This window comes from Narcine bancroftii, chromosome 12 (genome assembly GCF_036971445.1).
Source record: "Narcine bancroftii isolate sNarBan1 chromosome 12, sNarBan1.hap1, whole genome shotgun sequence".
In the NCBI taxonomy this organism is placed as follows: domain Eukaryota; kingdom Metazoa; phylum Chordata; class Chondrichthyes; order Torpediniformes; family Narcinidae; genus Narcine; species Narcine bancroftii.
In genome coordinates, this window is record NC_091480.1 from 73,981,061 (window position 1) to 73,993,955 (window position 12,895).

General features: G+C 46.3%; 1 protein-coding gene across 2 annotated transcripts in view; it reads right to left on the minus strand.

Annotated features, from left to right (window-relative positions):
• Positions 1 to 8,767: 8,767 nt before the first annotated feature.
• tbx21 (T-box transcription factor 21) overlaps positions 8,768 to 12,895 on the minus strand; it is a 50,203-nt gene continuing 46,075 nt past the window's right edge. For both annotated transcript variants that reach the window (XM_069906003.1, XM_069906004.1), the window contains exon 6: positions 8,768 to 10,982. In XM_069906003.1, coding sequence (XP_069762104.1) covers positions 10,289 to 10,982 — 694 coding nt within the window. In that variant the 3' untranslated portion in view covers positions 8,768 to 10,288. The remainder of the gene's footprint in view (positions 10,983 to 12,895) is intronic.

The window sequence follows — 12,895 nt, forward strand, 5'->3', positions numbered from 1 at the left end:
TAAAACTGTGGAGCACAGGGACAATTAAAGGAAAAGAATGTGTCTTTGTTCCAAACAACATGGAAGGCACTGTATCTTTACCTGAGATAGATGCTGCGAGACTGGCTGAGTTCTTCCAGCATTTCTGTGTGTTTTATCTGGTCTACACTTAGCCCAGTTTCGTGTATCCTTGGGTTGACAGTAGATGGCACTGCAAACAAAGGCAAAGCACTTTGAACACAAACCTGATGGAAAATTATATAGAATTTATGCTGCTTGTTCTTACAATATTTGCTATTCGATCAAATTTTAATACCGATTCTATAATTGGACAGGCCTCGTGAAACATTAAATATTTCCTACATTATATCAGTTCAGTCACATTTAATTACCTGCATTGTGTTTCAGTATACCCTGAACTTGTGAAATTGAAAAGCTTGCGAAACACAAAACTACAGGAGCGACTCATCAGGAGCGACTACCAATGGGTAGCAAACAATAGGCAATCAAAGCGAATGTTTCGGGCCTGAGGCCTTCATCAAGGTATGAGCATAAAGCAGGCAGATGTCTGAATTTTCTAAAATGGGACAAGAGAAGGGAGGAAGGGGCAAGGGGAGGAGAGCAGGCTAACAGGTAGGAGGTAATAAGTGGGGAGGGTAGAAGAGAAAAAGGGTGACATGATGGGGGAGGTGGAGCTCTCTGAATGGAGAGGGATGGTGATCTGGAGGAAAGGAGTCAGATGGGTCGGGACAGAAAGGGGAGGGGTTTCACGGAAAGGAGTCAATGTACAGAGAAGACAGTATGTTGCTCAGGATATGAGGAGAGACAGATAGGCTGGTGCAGTAAACACAAGAGTATTTCCCATTGCAGTGATTGTCAGCCTGCACTAACGTAACGTCACATTTTCTTCTACTCACTGCAACTAACAATCTACCCTTTTATATTTATTATCTTTTGCTTCTCTCGTGTGGTAATTAATTGTTGGTCTATTTTATGTACTGTATCAAGTAAGGATTTTAGTACATTGTTTTATATATTCCAATAAACTCTCATAACCTCAGAAGTCAACAAGTCCCTCAGCAGTTAGAGAATGCTTGGGGACATCCCTGCAAAGGCTGAGGACCCTGTGATATCTGTCTCTGAGGGCGACGTCAGAACATCATTCAAGAACCTCACAAGGTGACCTGCCCTGATGGCGAGCCTGGCATGGTACCGAAAATCTGCGCCAACCAACTAGCCAGAGTGTTCGCGGACATTTTCAATCTCTGCTGCAGTCAGAGGTTCCCACCTGCTTCAAAAGGTCATCAATCATCCCAATCGGTGCCCAAGAAGAGTAGTTTGAGCTGCCTCAACAACTACTGCTCAGTAGCACTGACTTCGACTGTAATGAAATGCTTTGAGGGGCTGGTCATGGCCAGAATTAACACGAACCTAAACAAAGGTCTGGATCCACCGCAATTCACCTATCGTCACAATATCTCCACAGCAGATGCAATATCTTTGGCTCTGCACTTGAAATCAGCATATTCATACATTCGGCTGCTCTTCATCGACTACACCTCAGCCTTCAACGCCATTATTCTCTCAGTGCTGGTCAAGAAGCTTGAAACGTTGGGCCTCTGTACCCCCCCCCTCTGCAATTGGATCCTTGACTTTCTCATCGGAACACTACAGTCAGTACGAATTGGAAATAACGTCTCCTTCTCACTGATCATCAACACAGGTGCACCCCAAGGATGCGAGCTTAGCCCACTGCTCTGCTCATTATAGACCCACGACTGTGTGGCCAGGCACAATTCCAATGCCATCTACAAGTTTGCCGATGACACCACAGTTGTCGGCAGAATCACAAACGGCAATGAGGAAGCGTACAGGAGGGAGATAGATCAGCTCTTTGAATGGTGTAATGACAGCAACCTTATCCTCAAAGTCAGCAAAACCAAGGATATGATTGTGGACTTCAAGAGGGAGTCAGGGGAATACAACCCAGTCCTCATCAAGGGGTCAGCAGTGGAGAAGGTCAAGAACTTCAAATTCCTGGGTGCCAACATCTCTGAGAATCTGTCCTGGAGCCTCCACATTGATGCAATCACAAAGAAGGCCCACCAGCGGCTATACTTTGTGAGGTGTCTGAGGAGATCCAATATATTACCAAAGACACTTGAAAACATCTACAGGTGGAGAGCATTCTGGCTGGCTGTATCTCTGCCTGGTATGGAAGTACCAACACTTAGGACAAGAATAAACTCCAGAGGGGTGTTAATTCGGCTTGCAATATCACAGGCACCAGACTCCACTCCATCGAGGACATCTACATGAGGCGGTGTCTTAAAAAAGTAGCCTCTAGCCTCAAAGACCCCATCACCCAGGCCTCTTCACTCTGCTACCATCGGCAAAAAGGTAAAGGAGCCTGAAGACGAGCACCCAGCGGCACAAGGACAGCTTCTTCCCCGCTGCCATCAGATTCCTGAATGATCGATAAACCAATGCCTTACTTTTCATGCATTATTTTATTTTTTTATTTATTGTTGTAAAAGAGGTTTATATGAATGTTTACACTGTGACGCTGCCGCAAAACACCGAATTTCGTGACTTGTTCATGACAATAAATTCTGATTCTGATTCTGATTATAAGATTTAATTGAACTTCATTTGGACATACAGCACAGTACAGGGCCTTTGGCCCATGAGCCCGTGCTGCCAAATTATACCCAATTGACCTACAACCCCTGTATGTTTTGAAGGGTGGAAGGAAACCAGAGCATCCAGAGGAAACCCACGCAGACACAAGGAGAATGTGCAAACTCTGTAACACTCAGCGTCGGATTGGAACCCGGCTCACTGGCGCTGTGATAGCATTGCGCTTACCGCTATGCTAACCATACCACCCAGATTTTTGTAAAGGCAACCAAGGTTTTTCAAGTTCTTTTCTATTTCACCCCAAAGAAAGGAAAAATCAGCCTGGGAAATCTTCGCTGTTTATCTTTTGTTGTGTATAATCTTTGTTTTAAGTGCACCGTAAAATCTGGAATTCAAGCGGACAGCAGCCTCAAGCAACCAGCAAAAAAATCGAGGAAAAGGAATAGGTAAAAATGTGCAAGTTTAAAATTGGCACACCTTGACATTAGTTCAGCAATCCACACAACCACGCAATCTCAAGCAACCGGAAAATATACTTATCCGGCATCTTCCAATTCCTATAGGTGCTGGAAACCAGGGATTTTACTGTAGAATAATGATTACCTTAAGAAGTGATTTGAGTGTTTAGTGATGGAACGTATAAAAATGCACCTCCCGGAGACACTGGGACCCATTTAAATTTGGGGTGAACCACGAACGTCTGCAGATGTAAGAATACAGAAATGCTGGAGGAACTCAGCTGGTCTCACACTGTTCATAGGAGGTAAAGATGTCTTACCGATGTTTCAGACCTGAGCCCTTCTTCAATAAAGAGTGGGAGAGAAAAGTGGAAGAATGGGAGGGGGAGGAGATCTGAAAACAAACAAAAGGAGTTAATTGGATATGATAAGAGAAGTAAGAATGGATTTTGGCTCTGTGAAAGGAGACAAAGAGAAAAGGGAAGAGAGAGACAGAGAGAGAGAGCGCTGGGGGAAGAAGAAGGGGGGCTGATTTAATGGAAACCGGAGAAATCGATGTTACTGTCATCTGGAGGGTTCCCAGTTGGAAGATGAGGTTTTCCTCCAATTTGCGGGTGGTCTTAGTCTGGCAGTGCATGAAATGGGTGGCCACTGGGAGACCTACGCTGTGGCATCTGACAGAGCCAAGGTGCACAACAAAGCAATCTCCCAGTCTGCATCCAGTCTCTCCGATGTAGAGAAGACCACAACAGGATCACCGGATGCAGCAGCTAACCCCTGCAGATCCATAAGTAAAATGTTGCTTCACTTGGAAGGACGGTTTGGGACCCGAGTGGTGCTGAGGGAGGAGGTGTGGGCGCAAGTGGAAGATCTCCTGCGGTCACATGGTAGGTCCCAAGGAGGGGAGGGAGGAGTGGATGATGAAGGAGCAGTCCCTGTGGAAAGCAGAGAGGAGAGGAGGGGAATATGTGTCTGGTGGTGGGATTACGTAGGAGGTGGTGGAAATGGCGGAAGAGGATGTGTTGGACATGGAGGCTGGTTGAGTGACAGGGGAATCCTGTCCTTGTTGTGCATGGGTCGGGGGGGGGGGTGTAGGGGGCCAGGGTGATGGAAGTCCTCATCCTAGGTGCAGATTCGATGGAGATGGAGGAATTGAGATAATGGAATGGAATCCTTACATGGGGACAGGGTGGGAAGAGGTGTCATCAAGGTAGATGTGGGAGTTGGTGGATTTGTACAAAATGTCCATTGAGAGTTTGTCTTCCATAAAAGAGACAGAGAGATCAAGGAAAAGGAGAGTGTTGCTAGAGATGGACCAAGTGAATTTGAGGTCGGGGTGGAAGTTGGCGACAAAGTGGATAAAGTTGATGAGCTCACCATGGGTACATGAGGCAGCACCAAAGTAGTTATCGATGTAGCAGAGGAAGAGATGAGGGGCCTTGCTTGCATGGGCTTGTAGCATGGATTGCTCCAAATAGCCAACAAAAAGGCAAGCATAGCTGGAGCCCATGTGAGTACCCATGGCTACCCCTTTAACCTGGAGAAAGTGGATTGAGTTGAAGGAGAAATTATTGAGGGTGAGGACAAGTTCTGCCAGCCAGAGGAGGGTAGTGGTGGAGGGGGACTGGTTGGTTCCATTGCCCAGAAAGAAATGAAGGGCTTTGAGGCCTTCAGTGTGGGGAATGGAGGTATATAGGGATTGGATGTCCATGGTAAATATGAGGTGATCGAATTCAGGGAACTGGAAGTTGTTGAGGTGATGGAGGGCATGTGAAGTGTCCCAAATGTAGGTGGGGAGGGACTGAACCAGGGGGACAAAACAGACTTGAGGTAAGTGGAGACCAATTCAGTGGGGCAGGGGCACGCGGACACGATGGGTCTGCCGGAACAATTGGGTTTGTAGATCTTGGGTAGGAGGTAGAAACGAGTGGTATGGGGTTTGGAAACAATAAGGTTGGAGGCTGTGCCATGGAGGTGGCCAGAAGTGATGAGTTCAGAGATAGTGCGTGATACAGTGGTTTTATGAGTTTTGGTGGGGTCCTGTTGGAGGGGTCAGTAAGAGATGGTGGCTGAGAGTTGTCATCTAGATTCGGCCAGATAGAGGTCAGAGCACCAGACCACAAAACCACCACACTTGTCTGCGTGTTTGACAGTGAGGTTCAGATTGGCGTAGAGAGAGTGGAGGGCCAGGCGTTCTGAGGGGGTGAAATTGGAATGAGTGAGGGGAGTGGTGTAGTCAATACGGTTGATGTCACGGCAACAGTTAGAAATATAAATGTCCAGATCAGGCAGAAGACCAGAACAAGGTGTCCAGAAGGAGGGAAAAGCTTTAACTTGGGAGAAGAGAAGGGGTCTGTAGTGGGGGGAGGGTTGGAGAATCCTGATTATGGAAGTAGGGAGATGGAGCCGAAGGAAGAAGAGTTCAGTATCGCAGCGTGCACAGAACTCATTGAGGTATGGGTGATGGGTGATCTCTACTGAGGACAGAGCGTTCCATCTCCAAGAGGGGAAGGTCAGAGGAGATGGTTCAGAGCAGGCAGGGGTTGGGGTGGGATGGGGGGGAGGTCAATGGGGTGGAGGGTATCAGGAAGGGAGGTGGATCAGGAGGTGGAGGGTAGGAAGGACACAAGGGAGGGAGGGGAAGGTTGGCATGTCAGGGAGAGGGAGTACACGAGGGAGGCCGGGGTCAGGATGAAGCTTGCATCAGAAGCTGTGGAACCTCTGATGATGCTATAGCTTTGCCTCTCCACTCCATCGTAACCCACATGAAGAATGACATCTCATACGCCAGTATCGACTTCAGCTCGGCATTTAATACAATCGCACCCCCCCCCCCCCACTCCAGAGGTTGGTGGAGAAGCTGTTCTCACTGGGACTCCTCAACATCTCTCTCTGTGATTGGATCCTGGACTTCCTAATGGAAAGACTTTTCTCTAGGTTGGGCAGCAGCAGTACAAGCACCATCACGCTGATCACTGGCACGCCTCAGGGCTGTGTGCTCAGTCTGCTCCTGTTCACACTATTGACCTGTGTCTGCAGCGCCCAATCCAGCTCTAACGGAGTTTGCAGATGCAGATGGCAGTCATCGGCCTCATCAGCAACAACGAGGAGTCGCACTACAGAGGTGGAAAATCTCATAAAATGGTGTGAGAGCAAAAAGCTGGGTCTCAATGTGGACAAGACGAAGATGATGGTGGACTTCAGGACAAGAAACAACCATCCTCCACTACACAGCAATAACTCTGTAGTGGAGAGGAGAGCACTAAGTTCTTTGGAGTTCATTTAACCACTGACCTACCATGGACACACAACATCTCACTTGTCAGGAAGGTGCCACAGGGACTGCACTTCCTTAGAAGGCTGAGGCGGGCAAGGCTACCAGCCACTTTCTACAGGAGCTTTATCAAGAACATCACGGTGTGGTACTTTTGCTGTAGAGCTTCAGATGGAAGGTCAATGCACAGGACCAGAAATGTGGCTGAGAGGATCACTGTCGTCTTCCCCTCCCCCTATTGATGTGATTTTCCAGGATTGTCATTTAAAGAGGGCTCACAAAATCAGGGAGGACCCCTATTACCCTGCGATCAGCGTATTCCAGCTACTCCTGTCGGGACAAAGATACAGGAGTATCAGAGCCTGATCCACCAGACTGAGGAACAGCTTCTTCCCAGTGGCAGTGAGAATGCTGAAACTACCCTCCAGGACACAATTGTTTGCTAATTATATTTATTTCAATAGATGTATTGTGTGTATGTATCATTTGTCTGTTGTCTGTATGTATGTTTTGCACTGTAGAGCTGAGAACGTTGTTTTGTGGGGTTGTACTGTACAATTGGATGCCAAATAAATGCAAATTTGAACACCCCATTTTGCTGTTATAATACATTGTGATCGAGATAATCTCAACTCCAATTGAGAAGGTTCAGGGATCCAACCTGCTGCGTGCTCACGACCCCCACACTTTTGGTAGCCCAACTCCTTTTGACCACTCTCTCAACCTGACCACATCCCTTTGGAGACCATGAAGGGCAATGTGCTAACCTGGCCTCAGGTGGTGGAACCTGATTTATTAGTAACATAGGTGAAAAGAGAAAGATTGAAAATAGATTTGAGGGGCAACTTTTTCACACAGTGTTGGGGGGGTGTGGATCAAGCCACCATGAGAAGCTGTAGAATTGGTACATTTACAATGTTTAAAAGGCAGGTACATGAATGGGAAAGGTCTAGAGGGATATTAGCAAAATGCAGGGGAAAGGAAGTCAAGATGGACAATTTGGTCAGTATGGACAGGTTGGATGGAAGGGCTTGTTTGTGCAGTGACAAATTTACAATTTTTTTTAAACATAACCAGAACTTGCCTTTTGGTGAATGAATAAGATTAGCCTGGTTGTGAAGTCGAGTCAGGAAATATTGATGGGACTCCCCACACAGATCAGACGCACCTACAGTACATTTCAACTTCCACATCATCATGCATACACCCTGAAGCAGAAGATATGCTAAATAATATTGGACCAGGTAGGCACTGCTTCCCTACAGAACCAATGTCTACATCAGCACTCACCAGATCATTCATTCTCAACAGCTCACAGCAGACTGCTCAATCATCCGGAAGCACAAAGTAGGTTAAGATTTTGGACCACTTGAGAGAGGACAGTAAGTTGTTTGAAATGTGTATAAAACCCCAAGGACACAAGGTCTGGTATCAACAATGAAATCAAAATTTTTATGATCCACCTGCAATCCGACACCTGTCCAGATTGATCAGACCTTACCACATCTGTGTGTGGTCTGAATAAAAGCATTCTCGGTGCCTACAGACAGCCTTGGGGGCAAAAGAACCCACTTAACAAATATTTTTTATGTTTTTTATGTACTCCATCGGAGTATATAAGAAACCAAAACCTGCCTGCTGCACAGGAAAGGGGCCTCAAATTTTGAGCAGTCCTAGGCGGGCGGAGGTGGGGCCATAGCTGAAAAAAGGGTTAAGAATGGCTGCTCTAGAACATGCAAATAATTTGGCTGCAGTTCTTGCTGAGTTCCAATGTTGGTAATGTTTCAAATGTGCTTTTGAGATGTCTTGTTATAACTGATTATTTCCTTTTGTTTGATTGTTATATCTAGTTTATATGTAACAGATTGTCTTCCTTTTCCACGTTTCCCATCAGGTCACTCATCTGAGCGCTACTGGTACCATGAACCCAGTACTAACTGTCGCATGGTCGGCGAGTCCCCACCCCCCCCACCCCCCCAACCAGCCTTGCCTGGTGCGGAGGGTGGTTAGACACCCTGCAGGATGAAAAACAAGACCTGTCAAAGGGTCGGACGAACCCTCACAGAACTTCCCCCAGCCGTCTTGGACCTCACCATGCCGCTGGTTCTTGGAGAGGATGTCAAGAGGGTGGGTGGGTCTGTGCAATCCCCTACTCACCTAAATCTATTCACGCACACGCTGCTCCTTTCTAAGAAGTGGGGTATCCTCATATCAAACCCCATTGACTGGAAGGAATCATCATCCCTATGGGATGGAGAGTCAGAAAAATCTTATATTTAGATAAATATGGGTTGTACTTTTTGTAAAATTAAATAAAATTATGAGAGCTGGGAATATAAATTAATTTTTTTGATTTATAAACATCCAACAAAATCACTTTTTCTTTTTTTTATTAAAAATGAAATAGCTACAGCCATTGGGCATTTGAGGTACATTTATTCAACATATACTACATTAACCTGTACAAAACTAGTAATGTACACCAAGGATTTTTGAATAAATTAATTAGTCAGGAATAAAACTCCATGCTCAAGAAAGATTTCACACTTAACACTGACACAGGAGCATTTCTTTTCAATATAACTTATTGTGCATCAATATTTTTAAGTCACATTTGCGTTCAGTACCAAAGTTCGTTGAATGGTTCATCTCAAAGCCATTGTTGAAGCAATTTACAATTTACTAGTTACATAAAACATATTTACATGCAACCTCCACATAATATCTGTAATTACAGAACCACCATCGTCTTCTCCACGCCTCAATGCCATTTACACTGTTTGGGCTGTACTGATGAACCTTGAATTGAAACCTGATATATCAGAGGGCATTGGGCAAGGCTTTAGAATTGGCCACAACGCCTTTGAAGCAAGCGGACAATACATCAGGCAGAAGTTTATCACCTCTGATTGCCATCAGGATGGGGCATTGGTAGAACTGCCAGGAACATCGTCACAATTGTAAATAGCCGCTATTGGAAAAAGAGTGTTGTGGAATCCTGCTGCAGGATGTCAGTTTCCCGGATTGGGGAGATGGTGGAATGGAGAGTTAGTGAGCAGGGTATACGGTTATTGGGAAGAGAGGGAAAGAAATTGCATGGATAAGAGCGGTTTGTGGAAGGGATGCAAACTTGCAATATTATCAGCACAGCTGTTTCTTTTACTGAGCAATTAATTTGTTTAATAGAAATAAAACAATTTTTTTAAACAAAATATGTAGCTTGGTCAACTTTCAGACCACTCCAATACTGTGCACCTCCCTTACACAAGAGAGCCAGGACAGTTGTCTTCAGTATTCTCGTGTTGAAATTGCCAGCCATGATCTTGCCACTTTTTCATCGGCAATTTGATGAAAAATATTGAATTACAAAAGCCCGTTCTTAAAGTGAAACAGTTCCTCTTTAAACATAGTAAATATTTATTAAAAGGATATCATTCTGCAATCATCAGACACTTCCAACAATCTACAACTGGTACCAATTTTATGATCTTTTTCTTCTCTGTATATTGCAATTGTACGGTTATCAGGCTGGTACCCTATGTAATAGAGAAAGACATATCTGAAAATGAAAACCTACCAGTAAAGATAAGATTGTTCTTGAATGAAATGTATTTATTTTCCTGCAACACCCATTTATATCACGTTAACTAGAGGAGCAACCCTTCGTACAGCGTGCCCTCAAAATTCTGTGGATAGCTCACACCTCACTTTGTATCAGAGGGAGTTTTAAATCCTTCAATATTCTGAATCCCTCTCTCTCTCTTTCTCTTTTCAGGACAACTTTGCAGGAATTTGCCAGATTTCACCCCCCCCCTCCCCCAGTGATGAGTGGTGAGGTGAGATGGTGATCAGCCTGGGGGCTTGAAGCAAAGTTGGTTTGCAACACAGATGTTGTATCAATGGGCTTGGACTTGTCTATCACTGCCAAGGGAGTGACTCAATTGGCATAAAAGCTGTAGTACCCAGTATCTCTTCCATTTTCCTTCTCGCTGTTCTGATTGGGAGGCGAGTTCTCGGTGCTCGAGGTATAAGGAGACACCTTCCTCCGTTTACAATCAACCTCATACAGTCCTGAATCCGAGGAGTCTGCTGACTTCACTGAGGGAGGTTCAAGCCAGGAAGAGTCCTCTGTTTCCTTGCTTTTGTTCTCTACATTGGGCAGTGTTGGTCTGATATCATCGACAGGTCTGTACCAGGTCAGCGCAGAGCCAGGCTTGCTGTGGTGATACTGAGAAGTTCCCCTGGTCCCCCAGCTATTCCCCGAATTGAATGGATGCTCCTGGTAGTAACCAAGGGCATGGGGGGTTGCTTGAAGAGGAAACCCTTTCATACTGTAAGTCATAAATGCATTTCCTGCATATTCAGGATCATATGCACCGAAATCCAGGCGGTTGGTGCTAGACTGTTGTACCGGTGACATGAACCAGCGATGAGGGTTTGAAATGTCTTCCCTGTGTTTGGATGTGTGGGCCACAGTTCGTTCCCCATTGTAATATCTGCCCTGTGGCAAGGCATTCATATACTGGTCATGAAGGAAAGGCTGGTAACGTGGGCCAGGAACCAACTGCTGGCAGTTTTGCTGATCTGGCGGAGAGGGAGTTAGCCGGTCCGGTTCGGAATTGGTGTACATTCTGAAAAACAGAAACAATTAGAGGGGAAGATCAAGTGGCAGAGTTGGCGTAGCGGTTAGCACAACACCTTTACAGCACCAGTGATCGGGACCAGATCAGGGTTTGTATCCCACATTGTCTGTAAGGAGTTTGTATTTGCATGGGTTTTCTCAGGGGGCTCAGATTTACCCCCACCATTCAAAATGTACCCGGGGGTGCAGGCTAATGGGGTAAAAATTGTCCAACAATCAGGATGCAAGAAATTCGGGCCATTGGAGAATCCAGACTTTTCGGAAACTCTCATCTGAAATCCAAACCACCTGGGAATCTGAATCTTGGAAACTCTCGTCTGAAATCCGGACCACCTGAGAATCCAGACCTCGGAAATTCTCGTCAGAAATCCAGTCCACCCGAGTATCAGAATCTTGAAAACTCTCGTCTGAAATCTAGACCACCCGAGAATCCGAACTCGTCAAAAACTCTTGTGTGCGTGCCTGCCTGCATGCGTAAGTGCCACAGATGCGCTGGGGCAACAAGTGACCTCGCGGAAGTCGCAGAAATATAAGAAAAAATATTGATTTTTTTTGTACTTTGTATTTTATATGAAAAAATGTTTCATTAAATAAACTAAAAAAATGTATCTGTTTATTCTCTTAAATTTGAGTACTGCCCAAGAATCTGGAAAATCCAAAAATCTGGAGTGACCCAATCCCCGAGTAGACTGGATTTTGGGGGCATGGGCTCGTGGGCCAGAAAGACCCGTTACTGTGCTGCATCTCAAAATTATAAAATTGCAATTTAAATGTCACCAGCAATGCTTTTAGCTAATCCTGAAATATCACTGGCTAGAGATGTGAGGGAGGGTTGTATTGCCATGTCTATCAGGAGCCCAGAGTGACCTGGTATAGCATTTCCGTATGAAGGTACTGCATAGCATACACCCCTGCTCTATCCATAGTGACTGGGGATCCTCATTTATGAGTGAGGAGTTGTGCCAGTACCTGCTGGCCAAGGGTATAGCCACGAGCAGGACCACGGGTTATAACTCCTGGGAGAATGGCCAGATAGAAAGGGAGAATGCCACTGTGTGGAAGTCAATCCCTCCTAGCCCTCAAGTTGAAAGGCCTGCCCCATCTCCCAATGGCAAGGTCTTCCCCGAGGTGCTCCAGACCACCAGATCCCTCCTCTGTACCGCTACTAATGCGACACCACATGAAAGGCTCTTTTCCTTCCCCAGGAAGTCGGCGTCGGGAACCACATTGCCATCCTGACTGATGGCCCATTGGCCTGTCCTGCTCCAGAGGCATACCAGAATCCATAAGACTGACCCTTTGGTTGAGGTCCACCTCCCCCACGCAAACCCCCAATACGCTTACGTGGAGTACCAGGGTGGGCGGCAGGACACAGTTTCCAACCGAGACATGGTGCATGCTAGAGACCCCCTCGACCAACCAATCAACATCTCCTCACAATAACCCCGGCCAACTGGCCCCACCAATTGCACCCGGCGGCCCTGCCCCAGCCCCAGACCGAGCAACCCCACAGTTCTATTAACCCCACCCCCCCGCCTCAGCCACTGGAGACACAGCCTGTCACAAAAGACACTGCCCGGGAGCCAGCAGCTGAACCACAGCAAACCCTACGATGGTCGCAGTGATAGATGTGACCACTGGACAGGCTGAACCTTTAATGGACATTGACTCACTTCGCCCTGCAAAAGGGGTGAATGTGGTGTGACCACTGTATAGCTATTATGTATGGACTGGCCCGCCCCCTGTACCTGTAATTTCCCCCCCCCCCACCCCCCTGCAAATCCCAAAAGGGTTTTATGCCCAAAATCCTCCTTCAGTACCTGCCTTGGAACCGGGCCAGCAACATGTGAGATGTGTTGATTAAAGCCGATTAATCGCAACTCTCTGTCTAATGTGGTTGAT